The sequence below is a fragment of the Fusarium phalaenopsidis genome (assembly GCF_050370095.1).
Source record: "Fusarium phalaenopsidis strain FUZ10S chromosome Unknown contig_32292, whole genome shotgun sequence".
Taxonomy (NCBI): Eukaryota; Fungi; Ascomycota; class Sordariomycetes; order Hypocreales; family Nectriaceae; genus Fusarium; species Fusarium phalaenopsidis.
The window spans coordinates 402045-415908 of record NW_028145410.1 but is presented as its reverse complement, the minus strand read 5'-3'; the positions used below and the strand labels follow the sequence as shown (position 1 = coordinate 415908).

The following is a 13864-nucleotide window of genomic DNA, read 5'->3' as shown; positions in this document are numbered from 1 at the left end:
GGAGCTGCAGACGCGGGGAAGCTGAACAACGCGCGGAATGGTTGGTTTTATACCGATTCCTCCCCTGGCAGGAGAGGATTCCGAAAGGGGCACGTTGATTCAGTTCTTACGGTCTAGACTTGGGGTGGGTATGCCAAGTCAGCCCAAAATGCTACCCAGGCACGGCTGCACCCGGACACATTATTGACGGCAGGTGGAGAGAAGGGATAGGTACTATCGGTCTGTCGGAGGACAAGGCTTGGTGGAGAAATACTTAAATTGAGAAGACCTTAGGAATTTTGGAGTAAACAAGCAAAACCAGCCATGGCGAATGAAGTGCTTGGTTCCAAGCCGGAGCTTGCTCCATGGCCCAGGCCGTGTCTCGGACAGCTCCCACCGCCCATAGCAACACAGCAGCCCTGCCACATATTAGCTGTCACTTCTTGGCCTCGTCCTTGGCTATTCACAAAAAGCTTAGCGTGGTAGCTCTGATAAGACCATCGTCTCTCAAGGCGGGACTCGGAGAATAGCACCCAACCATTCCCTCGTATATCCCCAGAAACGACAGAGTTGGAGCTAATGATAACTCTGATCAAGAATTCAATTCTTTCATCAATTCCAGCATGCACATGCCGTGGTCCCAATCAGGGACATCGTGGCTCAATCCTGCCAAGCTGACATTCCAGTGCCACTTTTAACTCACACAGTTACGTCATGGAAGACGACCCTTTCTCCCTCCCTACGTCACCTTCTCACTGTTTGCTCTTGAACTCTTCTCTCCTTCATCTACATCATTCATCGCGACAACTTGACTCTACACACTCACAATGGCAGAAGTCGCAGCTGGAGCTATTGTCGCCGAGCAAATCATCTCGACGGGTGTCGAGGCTGGCGCCGCTGCTGTTGTTGCGCGACCGTCGCAGCCATTGACGGTCGTCTTGACCCAGATTGCTACGACTCCAGCAGAAGACGATTCGTAGGACTCGCTCTCAGCATACGTACGAGACCAAGCTGACAGACTGCAGACTCGCATTGGCTCGATCCCATCACACAGTCACCGTCATCAACAACAGAGCCTACATCTTTGGTGGTAACAAAGAAGACGGCCAGCTGTGCTCCAACGAAGTTCATGCTGTATCTCTTCCAGGCGAGCAACAGGGCAATGGAGAGTATGCATGCTACCCAGCCGTGGGTGAAGAGGATGCTTGTCCAGCCCCCCGAGTAAACCATGCTGCCTGTGCTCGTGGTGAAGCTCTCATCATCCATGGAGGACAGGAAGGTGATGGCCAGGCACCCAACGAAGCATCTTGCTTATGGCTTTGGGACGCCAATACGCTCAAGTGGGAGAAGATTGAGGCCGTGGGGAAAGCGCCGGAATCAAGATCGAAGCATCAGATCTTCTATGATCAGGCGCGGGATCTTTTGGTCCTCCATGGCGGCCTTGAGGACGGCGAGCCGACCAAGGACACTTGGATATTCGACTTTACAACACGCCTGTGGAACGAGCTGCCAGCTGCTCCCGCCGTGTCTCTCGCGGCGCAGTATGTGGATAGCACACTCTACTCCATCAGCGGCGACTCGGACGTGCACGGCTCGATTCACTACATCAAGCCAGGCACATCTGAAGATCAAGCCGAAGGACCAGAATGGTCAACCATTGACTTCCCCACTAACCCATTGGCCCCTGGACCTCGACCTCGTGTGGGGGGTGCAATGTCTCATGTCACAACGGGCTACGGACGACACTACCTCCTCTGCCTATTCGGAAGCCGAAAAGACGTCGATATATCTTCAGACGAAACCTTTACGGAAGACCACCCCTTCTACTCCGACATGTGGTCCCTGCAACTCCCCTCGGGCGGCTTCACCGGGTCCCGCGTCAAAGACGCCATCCGCGACGCCATCCCAGGTGTGGAGTCTGGGGAGTTCAGCTGGCACGAGCTTGAGATTGCACCCACCGAGTTGACACAAACGACCGGAAAGGTGCACCCTGGACCTCGGGGTTTCTTTGGAGCTGATACTTGTTTGGATGGCAAGGGAGTCATCATGTGGGGAGGCATAAATGCCAAAGGGGAGACTGAGGCGGATGGCTGGCTGTTGAAGATAGGCTCCTAGTGGGTGTCGGGAGGGTTGTACTAGGTATTGGGCGCATACCTGAAAGCATAGGTCGTGCAAGGAGTTGCTGAGAATATATCTTATTGGGCAAGCGTTTTTCCACTACGCAGGATGGGTGCCACTGAAAAGTCGATATGTTGTTTGCCTGAAGGAACAACGTGACTTTCGCATAAATCGGCTGACAGATGGATTCCTGACGTGTTGATGACGTACTTCGATTTCCCCAAACAAAACCCAGGACAACATAGGCTCCTTCGCTTCCTTCCTATTTCTCTCTTAAAAGGCAATTTTCATGACTCTCTTCATACTATATCGACAATCAATATGATGCAACGTACCATTTTAACCTTGAGGCCGCTAATCGCTGTTCGCTCAAGACTCCTTCACGCCACTACCATACGAGCAGCCTCACAGCCAGCGCTTTCAGAAACAATACCAATGGGATCAAGAACCACCGAAACAGTCAAGTCATCCGTCACAACTACCCAGAATTCTCCATCCGAGTTGAAAGTGCCTAAGAAGACAAGTGCGCAGCTAGATCAGGAGCTTAGAGAGAAGCTAGAGATGTTGTCTGGTGGAGGTGGAAGTGCCGGGGTTGAGTATGAGAACGGGAAAGCCGAGGGGTTGAAGAGGGGAGTCAAGTCGAACATGTTTCGAGTGATTTAAGGGCATTTTACTTGTTGATGATAGTTGGATGTCTGTCAAGTTCTGATAAAGCTGACGATGCACTGCTGGAATTTGAAATCTATGTAATTGTTAATCATTGCTTCATAAAAGCTCCTCACAAATCATTAGTGATTCAGCGCTCAACTCCAGAATGTACCAACTTCAAATCTTCATAAACAGTACCTCCTCTAGCTCCCGTCACATTGACCATTACTTATTGCACCCGCCATCACTCAGGCTTTCTACCCCAGATAAAGTACACAGGGAGATAGAGGTGAATAGACGGGCTCGTGATATCCTTCTTGACTTTGGCCATAAAGACCTGGATTTCATCATCTTGCCAGCCGAGAACGCGTGAGAAGACAGCTGGGGTGTATGAGGTGATGACTTGAGACTCTTGAGCGGCTTGATACTTGCCAATCTCCTTGAGTTTGGGGTCCTTTGGCCACTGTCCAATAGGGCACTTTGAGAAGATCAGCATACTCGTTTAGATAAATTGGGTCAGGGCACAAACCTTGTAGACTTGTTGTTGAACGTCTTCGAAACCCGCGTCTTCCATCGCCTTCTTCCACCCAATCGCGCAATCTAGGGGCTTTCCAAACTTGGCAGTGCCGTCAACCATGTGCTTCATCCACACAACGGCGTTCTCGGCCTTGTCCTTGGTACCGTCATCGGACTTGAAGTCTGTATACACGGCTTGCATTTCCAAATAACCACCGGGTTTCAAATGCTTAAAGGCTTCGCCAAAGAAGTGCTTATCGCTGCTTACACAGCCTCCTAGTTCTCGGGCGTGGATGTAGTCGAAGGGTTGTTTGTAGAGCCAGGGTGATTCAAAGTCGTCGACTTCAAAGACACAGTTGGGCGGGGTCCTATGTACAAAATCATAAGAGGGGGTATTCTGGCATTATAAGGATGAGTGGTTCGTACCATGTAGGTTGGATGGGGCTAAGATCAGTGCCCAGAACTTGAGCTGAGGGAAACTCGCTGGGAGAAATAATCAGAAAAAGAGCCAGATATTGTAGTTGCGAGGCCTTACTCTGCAAACTCCATGGCCCAAATACCAGTTCCGGTACCAAGGTCAAGTACCCGCTGAGGTTCCTTGATAGGGGCGAGATAAAGTTTTCCACCAAGAAGCAGACGATAGATGTGATGACCTAGATCCATGCGGTCTTGTTCATCGTCGTCGTTTGGCTAAAGCTATGTGAGACGAGTAGTTACACGCCGTGTGATAATACGTACCACAAGATAGGCACCCTCACGGAATGCATGATAACGGCGTCCATTCTACAATAGTGTTGGTGAGACGTGACACATGTGATCGACACCACTAACCTCATATCTGAAGGGAACCATTAGTGGGGCACCAAGGTAAAAGAGACTTCGATCACATACTTGTAGTTGCGAATACTAGAGTTGATGGACGTATAGTAGCTAGAAGAGTCTCTAAAGGGGGCATGTCAGACCATGACTAATCCAGATCGGTCAGGAGACTCACGAGCCACCGAAACTTGAATCGACGATGGAGGCAGTGTCCTGTGGGTGTCAGCACAGAATCTGTAGCAGTCACATGTGCCGCCTACGTCGGCCTGCAGAGGGTTCTCAGCCAGGGTCTCTTGCAGCTGTCGAGTGTTCTCCTGAGTGGGTTCCGCCATGTTTGCAGATCAGATCCTTTTCGATCGAAACAAAGTCAAACCAACAGAGATGCAGAGAAGAGGAAAAGTGCGGGCCGTTGCCGGAGCCACGTTCTTCTTATTCCTTTGTTTTCCCCGCCCCCCACCCCATCAGGCCACGGGCAATTCCAGAGCGCAAGCCACCGCTCAGTCGAATATTGTGCCCAGACTCTTCTCCCTCCACTTAAAACAAGGCTGACAGAGTCGACAAGCCAATGGGAGACACAGACTCCCGAGGGCTTGGTTTAGCCTGAGGGTCAAGCATCCGGTCGGGGAGCGTTCCGGAAACAGGGGAGACAAAGCGCAGGAGAGGCACATGCGCGGGGGGGCTCGGGCGTTGCTTACGGTTCGGGAAGTTGGTCGGAAGTGTCGGAGTTGAAGAATTGCTGTTGAACGTTGCACTTGGTACAAACCATTCATATCAGAAGTTGTTCTCTCTGAGAGACAAACTCAAGTCGGTGCTACTTCTCGTCCCTGAGACGGGATCATCCCACTTTGTGGGGGATTTCCCAGAGAATATCGTTTAGGTCGGTCACTAATCCAATTGCAAGTTTAGCTAGCCCGCTAGGGCTGGACAGTAAAAAACGTTGTATTAAACGCTCAAACCTCTTAATTAAAACCATTGGATTTACCCTCAGACTCTAACGGGACTTTCCGTTAATGGAGGGCTGCCTCACAATTTCCCTTCCTCCATTCTTTGTTCTTCTCTCTTTCCCTTTTCCCGGCATTTGCGGAAGGAGCGTCAGCCACATCCGGCCCCATGTCTCTCGCTGTGATTGGATAGAGCCTAGCCGAGACACCGGATAAAAGTGGGTATTCAACCTTTGATTGGGTATCGGTATCGGGATGAACCCCTCTTTTCGGGAGTCGTTGAAGCCCCGCAGCCGTTCCTTGGCTCAGGCTCAGGGTAGCAACCATCACGTTTGTCACATGTTTCTCTCCGCAACGCCCTTGACGACTATCTAATGATTGAAAAGATAGAGATTGAGTAAATAGATTTAATCCAAGAAGGTGGCTCTGTTTTCTTTATCGAGACGATTCAATTGTACTTAACTCTCTCCATTCTGTGAATTTGTACCTTTGGTTCCCTCCTTCTCGTTGAGGTGATAATGGTTTAGCGCATAAAAAAGCACCACGATGCTCTGCTCTACTTCACCTGAAGCAAGAAACATGATACAGCCTTTGTTGTGAAGGTTCTTTTTATACATTAAGTATACTTCCAGACCTCTGTCTATCATTAGTCAGGTTGACGGCAATCACACCGTTATCCCCATAGTTCGCATAGTGCCTTGCACAACGTCAACGCCCCACAATCGATGCGCAAATAGAACAATTTCGTTTTGCCTTTTATTTTGATTGAAATTTTACAACTAAGGTCTCCTGGATCCAATGTGGTCAATCAATGAAACGCAGGTGCTAACCTGTATGACCTGTGACAGACAGTTGGGTTTGGCATAGCAATGGGCAGTGCTTAAATGCTACGAGAAAGCCTCCAAAACTGACCATGAAGGGATTTTTAGTACCTATTGACTAGTATGGAACTGAGTCGGCGTTGGACATTAGAAGAGACCACCATGCAATATCGCCATTTACAGGAAGAATGACGCGATGTTCTGGTTTGACGACGATCACTGCCTCTGGGTAACTCGGGGTGGGAATCAAAATGCAGCGAACCTTGTTGAACAGAAGAAACGCTATAATTGAAATTAAAACTAGATTGTAGGTGGCGATTCACACAGTGAAATTATCCGGACCGTGCATTATTGCTCTGACAAAAACCCCTTTCGCCGAGTGATGAATTTGGCTAATGATATACCACATTCAGTTGTATGCATAGGTACCTCGACACACCTTGATAATTCTTTACCCTATCCACTTCTATTTCCACAATGTGTTATGCAGATAAATCAAGACATATGACTCTAACAGAGGCCTGACGAAAGTCTGAGGGTGCATGTATAATTCGCACCAGTTTGGGTCCAAGGTTTCGGCGTGACTCACCACTGGATCGGCGTGCCAGTCGCTGATAATACTCTTGTCCCCTCTCGTAAGTTGATGGCTGACATCATCACTTTGTGCATTGCTGGAAATCGTCAGATAACATGCCGGAGAAAAAGATCCTTGTTCTTGGTAGCGGCATGGTTGCAAAGCCATGTGTCGACTACCTACTTCGAGACGAACGGAACAGCCTCACAGTCGGTCAGCGTGCCCCCCAGGCCTGCGCTTTCTACCCCTCTGACCCCCTCTCGCTTGTCGAACCCTCTCAGCCGCGGAGAAGTTGGTTAGCCAACGACCCCGTGCCAAGGCTATCGCCCTCGACGTCAAGTCCCCCGACCTCGACCGCCACATCGCCGAACACGGCGTCGTAATCTCGCTCGTTCCGTTTATATACCATGCCGATGTCATAAGGTCGGCGATCAAAGCCATGACACACGTGGTGACTACAAGCTACGTGTCCCCTGCGATGCGTGAACTCAACAATGCAGCAAAGGAGGCTGGCATCACAGTCTTGAACGAAGTTGGCGTTGATCCTGGTGTCGATCACTTGTATGCTATCAAGACCATCTGAGAAGTTCATGGCAAGGGGGGCAAGGTATACTTTCCCGGTCTCGACCAAGTCCTGCCATAGTTACTTACTGTAACGATAGGTCAAGGAGTTCTACTCTTTCTGCGGCGGAATTACCGCCCCTGAAGCAGCCAACGACAACCCTCTCCGATTCAAGGTATGCGAATATGAAACTTACTGTGTCTTTTCGAACAAGTCTGAACACACTTGATAGTTCTCCTGGTCTCCTCGTGGTGCTTTACTATCCCAATACAACTCGGCAACCTTCCTCCGCGATGGAGAGGTGGTGGAGATCTCCAACCAGGACTTGATGGGCTCGGCCAAACCGTACCATGTCTTGGATGGATACTCGTTTGCCGCCTATCCAAATCGAAACTCGGTTCCCTTTCGTGAAGCCTACGGCATACCAGAGGCTCACACCGTCATCAGAGGGTCTCTTCGATATGAAGGGAACCCCGCCATGGTTAAGGCCCTTATTGATCTCGGATGGATCAACCCAGAAGAGAAGCCGTGGTTGAAGGAGGGGATGACATGGGCACAGATTCAGCAAAACACAACCGGGGCTTCCTCGGGTGAAGAGAGTGATCTTATCGCCAAGGTCGACGAGCTTTGTAATTTCTCTTCCGTAGAGAAGCGAGGTAGGATTCTGACTGGCCTTCGCTGGATGGACCTGTTCTCTGATGAGGCTCCAACTGTGCATGGGAACTTACTCGACACCCTTTCGGCACAGTTGGAGAAGCTGTGCAGCTTTAAGCCGGGCGAGAGTGACTTGGTGATGCTCCAACACAAGTTTGTCGTTGAATGGAAGGATGGTACTCAGGTAACACAGCACCCCTCTCAGCATCTCTTAACTTGTTGTTAATAATCAAAACAGGACACCATCACGTCTACTCTCGAGCTCTTTGGCGATCCGAACGGAGATTCAGCCATGTCCAAGTCGGTTGGAGTCACATGTGGGATTGCTACGCAACTCCTTCTTGACGGACATGGTCCTCTTAACAAGCCTGGTATTTTGGCGCCGTATTCTCGTGAGATTTGCGAGTTGATTAGAGCCAAGGTTGAGGAAGAGGGTATCAAATTGGTGGAACGGATGGTTTAATAGTAATCCGACATTGGTCTCGAGTGTTGTTGCGCTGCTGAATGCTCGTCAAGGCACCTGACCGCCAAGTGATGGCCAAAATCGCAAAGGTATGCGTGAACTGTTGGAAATCTGCCTTATCACTTGTTCGTCCACTCACATTCAGTTGGTGGCTTGATCTATTGATTCGCAACCCCCACTAGAGTCGCAGCAATGTGCACATTGCTACCACCCATTCTCAGCCGCAGCTGAAACTCCTTGACACATAGAAAAGTCTCCCCTCTCACTTGATCGATCCTAATTCCAAACAGAAACGTAGACATGGACCCAGTCAGTGTCGTCGGCCTCGTCGGCGCCTCTATGGCAATAGCGGCCCGAGTAGCAGACCTCATAAACACTATCCCCCGCCTCGTTACCACCTACCGCGAGACGGAACGCTCCGTCCGACGGCTGGGATCACAGACGGAGCTGTTCCAAGGCACAGTCACGGAGCTTGGTGAGTGGCTGTAACGTTCGCCTCGCGTCTTGGATAGAGTCAAAGACACGTTGAATGCGTCCCTCATCTCGTGCAAGGATGTTATCGAGGACATGGAGGCTCACGTCAAGAGGGTCATTTCGTCAGAGGACGGTAGCGGCTCTGGCTTCTCAGGTCGGGCCCGGCATGTGTGGGATGAGGCGTGCGTGAATCAATGGCAGTAGAAAGTCCTAAACTAGATGCGCAAGATGGACATTTACATCCGCATGCTTCACCTGTGAGTGTCTTTCACCACACTTTATAGATACCATTTGTGTTGGTACTAACTATGCTGCCTGGGCAATAGAAATACTGCCGCCGATAAAGACTCTGTCTTGGATAGCAAATCTGCCGTTACGGCCTTGGAGCGAAGCAACGAGGATGCAAAAGCCGTCCGCTCTGCCTGGGGGGAGGTCACGATAACACTTTCCCCGTCCCGACAAGCCAACCCTAAATCGAGGAAGTAAGCCAAGCGGCAGTCTATGATGGCGAGGCTCAAGTCCTTCACTCTCACCCCCAGTTCGCGTCGCCAATTGGCCAATTAGCTGGTAGCCGCGTGCAGGAATCGCAACACAGTCAGGATCCACGAGTTGATAGGCCAGGGCGCTTCACCGAATGAGCCCGCCGAGGACGGTACCACGCCGCTCATCCTCATCGCCGCCGCCCGGACTGGCCAGTTCACAGTCACCGAGACAATGCTCCGGTATGGAGCCCAGGTCAACACTGGTGAAACTCAACAATGCCAGCAACCTGGACCCTTGGGGAGTCATAGCTCCTCTCTTTGCCGCAACAGACACCGGAAATGCCACGGTAGCCAAGCTCCTGATTCATCATGGTGCCGCAGTGGTATGCAAACATCCCGCGTTTAGGCCGCCCCTGTTCTGGGCTATCGAGTCGGACAACGCAGACATTGTCGCCGTGCTGCTGGAAAGTTCTTCAAGACAAAGACGGCAATTTTTAGGCTTGCTCAAGACAACAGACGACAGCAAATGCAAACAAGGCGATAAGATATAACTCATTGCTATCTCGAAGGGCACTGCCAACTATACCGATATCCAGAAATGCCTTGAGGAGAGAGTATTTCGAAAAAGCCAAGAGGGATCTGAGCACTGTATAGTATATTTTGATGAGAATGGGTTGTGGGCTGATACTCGGGGCCTGTTCTTTAACTCCAGCAACTATTACATCGCGGGCAAATCTGGCTATGAAACTCAAAACATACGGTTGGAAGAATACTGGGGGGGGGGGAGGGGGGGGAGACGAGATATGCCAGTTCTACAATGTTCTTTGGGTCGAGAAGAAGGAAGATGTTTACTATCGGGTGGCGTGTGGACGGATTGCGGAGGAAACATGGATTGCGAAGCGGCCTGAAGAGATAGATGCTGTTTTAGGTTAACTTCTTGAATTACCAGTGCGGTTCCCGAGTTTCTCTATTGTCTTCCTGGATGAACTTTGTATCAGTGTTCTTTGTTCATATGACCAGCCTTGTTGGCCTGCAAGAACATTTCTCTGAGAGCGAGGGGCCTCGAAGGAGGCGAAGCATATCACCGAAAGTGCCGGCAAGGAAGGCTGATGAATGCAAACTGTTATGACTTCTAGAGGCCCAGTCCGCTTGGATAGAGCGTTTACCTTGCGAACGGCGTTGAAACCCTTTTAAAGAATGCGCCGGAGATGATAGTGCAGATGATTACGACTTGTTATCCTTCTTGCACCAGACTTACTACCTAGGATTATCGCCAGTGCTGCTATCTCGGTGATAATACGGGCCATTCTCATAGCAAGTGTTGCCAACACCCCAATCATAGCGTTTGTCCTTGAGTTTCTCCATCAGCTCGTCAACTGCCTGAATAGCCTCATCTTTGCGGAAAGCATGAGGCCATCCGAACTCCCTATAAAGCTGCCTGATGTACTGAACATCCAGGGCGGTCCCCCACCATTCAGCTTCCTGAGAAAGGACTTGTTCCTCGGTAATTACGCCGGTGTGTTCTGGAACAAGATCGTCGAGAATCTCCCTGTTGTAACAAGGGATGAGTCTCAGGTTCTCGAAATGGCCTCTGAGTTGGTCGAAGTATGTCCTCATATCGATGGGGGATCCTGAATCCATGCGAAGATTCTCTTCGCTGATCTCACCGTCCCAAACGTTGAAATACATGGCTTTTCCACCAGATTCCCAACCGTGTGAGAATGGGAAAGTATCAGGGATGTCGATATCCATTCTTCTTCGCTCGGAGTAGTGGGCATCGTCAAGAAGGTCTCCCATCATACCAAATTCCTCCTCAACATCCCGGAGAGACATTCGAGTGTAGTCAAGCAGGCGTGACTTGTAGTGAAGAAGTGCTTCGGGAGCATCGTCAAAATATGGTAGATGTCGTATTACTTCGTATACCCGATCGGACTTTGGCGAGGCAATGGACTTGGGGATATTTGGCCATCCACCTGGCGGTGGCATCTTGAGGTTGACATCCCGGAAGTGGATGGTCTTGAGAAAGTTGTAAAAATCGAGAAATATTTCCGCCATCTCTTCAATAGAATAGGCAGGTTCAGTAGGGACTTCGTCATCACTATCAGACCAGTCTGATTCGAACTCCCCCGACGAGGGCGGCGTTGAGGGGGGCGTGGATGGAGATTGGTTCCGTTCTGACATTGTGTCTTGTGAAGTTGTTTTTGTTGTAGAACTGGGTTTAGCAAAAGTGGAAAGAAAGTTTAAAGAAGTGTTGGTTGGACACGTCGAGATATTTATGAAGCGAGAGTCCGCAAGGGTCCAGGGGCAGCCTCAGGCACCCAAAAACTCGGACATTACCCTTCTTGACATGGGATCCATGATACGCGAGTGTTATAAAGACATTTTATTGTGTTTTGCAGCATTGTTTTCGTGTAATCATTTGTTGATAATCTTGTTGTCTATTGCTACGACTTGTGCCTCCATGCAGAAATAAACGCGTCGTCAAGATAGCACATGCGTTGGCATTTCTTAGCCTCACCATATTGCCACTTAGTGCAGGGTGAATGTGGACCACTGAGAGGTCTCCTGAATGACTGCACTGTAGTTATGGCAACTCTGATTCCATACCGCCGAGCAATTCACTTTGACCCTGGGTCTGGTGGCCAAGGGTTCATGCGTCATAGTGGAAACAACGGAAGATTCCGTGATAGTCTCGTCTTTGCTGTTGCAACTTCGAAGCTCGAGTATGTTCTGGACCACGCCCATTGTCTTTGTCCGATCTCCGGGCTCGATGCTGCATTTTTTCGTCCGAGTATTGCTGGACTTGGGCTTACTGGGGCCGACACCTGTGCTCTTGCCGGGCTGAGATCGGGGGTTGCCTTCGTCACCTTTCTTGCCGCTGTGCTTCTTGATGTTGGTTGGCTCCTTGTAGCTCGACTTGTCTTTCGGTGCGAAGCTCAGGATATCAAAGGCTTGCTTGATCTCAGCCGGCACCAGATGGGATCCGCCGCACGGACTCAGCCACCACTCAAACGCGCCCAGGGGATCCTCTTCTTTTGAGTATACATAGTTGGTCAACTCCACTGCTGTGAGCGCCATGTCTGCTCACAAGCGTTAGTAATGATAGCAAAAGCTCAGGGGGGCCAGTCGATACTCACCAACGCCGGCAGTAAGCGCTCTTCCTCCAAAAATGCTCAAGCCGACGTCTATGACGAACTTCAGGGCTGACATGAGGATAAATCAGCCGATCTGGGGAGATTTGTTATTATAAACAGCAACGGACGGTTATGCAACGTACCTGGGCAATGGCTGGTAGCGCTTGAATGAAGTAGTCTACCATGTCATTCGCAAACCAGTTATCACAGCTGCATTTGCCTCCGGTGACGAGCCTTCCAGTCAACGGTTGTCGCTGCCACGGTATACTCTTGAGGCCACCCTCTCTTTCAGGGGTCCAGAGTATGCAGCCGTAGTTGCTGGTTCTGTTCTCTTCCTTGGCTTTATCCAGTGTCTCCTGGCAGGCCTTCTTGCAACCAGTGAGCTGCTGAGGGTCTTGGTAGCCGTCTTTGTAGATGAGGCATTGCTTATCGTTTTTTTCTCGGTTTCTGACTGAGCCTTCGCCAAAGTCTGGAGGGACTGTTATTGGCCTTCTCCCAACTTGGGCCTTGCCGACGTGGCGTCAAACCCGTCTTCCTGGAATGTTGGCAACTCTCGGCGCCTCAGATTGGTGGAGGAAGTTGACTCGTGTTGAGATACGACAAGCTCGGGATCTTTCCCAGTAACATCCAATACACAGCCGTCTTGGAGCAGGCCTGTGGGCCTCATGTCGCCGATCGGCGATGGGAGATCTAGGCCATCTCCACTGGCAGGCCCTACGGCCTGTGAATCCTTGATATCGATAGTAGATTGAGAAAATTCGGTATGGGAGAGAAAAGAAACAAGTAGTGTTGTCAGATAAGGGCGCATGATGACATGCGAGGAAGTGTAGGGGCTAGGAGAGAACTAAGAGGTATAGGCTGAAATTGGACGAATGAGAGAACGAATAATTAAACTAGAACCAGGGTAATTATACGGATGAAGAGATTCAACCAACTACAAGTCGATTTGCGTGTAAGAGAATGACGAAGCGAGTGACGAAGCGCCTGACTCACTAGACCTATGTCAGGAGGTATGTCTTCACCTGCTTGATCACAAACCAAGGGCACCGTGAAAGAGACTAATGTGGTTTTAACCGCTTCTCCATCATGCAAGTCCCTTTGAGTGCCCCAGTCACTGTTAACAAATGTTCAGACGCAAATTGAGAACCACGATGAGCGCATCCTTCGACTGCGGTTCATCGTCGACTCCGCACTGACTTGATGTCTAGACAAGCAGCATATCAGTGGGCCAATAGTTATTGTGTATCAATCACGGGCTACCGACTAAAACTCATGAGACTGGATTTATTAGAATACCGCCAGCAATGGCCAAGTCCCTGATCTATGACCACCTCCAATCCTGGAGGTTGGAAGTTACAGAACAGTAACAAGGCTTTCATCTGCAACCCTAAAGCCCCCGAAGCGCAATTTTTCACGTATTCAAACATAAAACTCTAGCTACCTTAGGATTGACCAGAGAAGGTAAGGCAATGGCATTCAAGCACTGTGGAGATTCTTGTCTATCCAAACAGCTTGGTTTTATTTGTATGATTAAGTCGGCCTTTTGCAAAGACCTACTCTAGAGAGAGAATAGTCTGTGCAAGATACAGAATGATAATGTAACAAAAGATAAGTGCCTGTCTAGACCTAGCGACTCGGACCTAGCAACACTCTAAAACATTATCCCAACTCAAAGCACC

The 13864-nt window shown here is 50.0% G+C and overlaps 5 protein-coding genes across 5 annotated transcripts; 2 read left to right on the top strand and 3 right to left on the bottom strand.

The window, feature by feature from the left end:
* Positions 1-806: 806 nt before the first annotated feature.
* LRP88_04441 (uncharacterized protein) lies at positions 807-2094 on the top strand (the record flags this gene model as incomplete). The annotated part of the gene is made up of 2 exons (XM_083241014.1): positions 807-955; positions 1005-2094. 2 exons carry the CDS (start codon positions 807-809, stop codon positions 2092-2094), a joined length of 1239 nt encoding a protein of 412 aa, XP_083102162.1.
* An 895-nt stretch (positions 2095-2989) lies between these two features.
* On the bottom strand, positions 2990-4412 carry LRP88_04440 (class I SAM-dependent methyltransferase; the record flags this gene model as incomplete). Its single annotated transcript, XM_083241013.1, has 9 exons — positions 2990-3223; positions 3275-3629; positions 3688-3744; positions 3797-3951; positions 4003-4044; positions 4093-4099; positions 4153-4203; positions 4256-4293; positions 4341-4412. The coding sequence occupies 9 exons, from the start codon at positions 4410-4412 to the stop codon at positions 2990-2992; spliced, it is 1011 nt and encodes a 336-aa protein (XP_083102161.1).
* A 2120-nt stretch (positions 4413-6532) lies between these two features.
* LRP88_04439 (uncharacterized protein) lies at positions 6533-8095 on the top strand (the record flags this gene model as incomplete). Its single annotated transcript, XM_083241012.1, has 5 exons — positions 6533-6629; positions 6698-6966; positions 7079-7153; positions 7211-7816; positions 7871-8095. 5 exons carry the CDS (start codon positions 6533-6535, stop codon positions 8093-8095), a joined length of 1272 nt encoding a protein of 423 aa, XP_083102160.1.
* A 2213-nt stretch (positions 8096-10308) lies between these two features.
* On the bottom strand, positions 10309-11232 carry LRP88_04438 (uncharacterized protein; the record flags this gene model as incomplete). The annotated part of the gene is made up of 1 exon (XM_083241011.1): positions 10309-11232. One exon carries the CDS (start codon positions 11230-11232, stop codon positions 10309-10311), a length of 924 nt encoding a protein of 307 aa, XP_083102159.1.
* Positions 11233-11580: 348 nt separating this feature from the next.
* LRP88_04437 (uncharacterized protein) lies at positions 11581-12261 on the bottom strand (the record flags this gene model as incomplete). The annotated part of the gene is made up of 3 exons (XM_083241010.1): positions 11581-11624; positions 11865-12131; positions 12189-12261. 3 exons carry the CDS (start codon positions 12259-12261, stop codon positions 11581-11583), a joined length of 384 nt encoding a protein of 127 aa, XP_083102158.1.
* Between the last annotated feature and the right edge of the window lie 1603 nt (positions 12262-13864).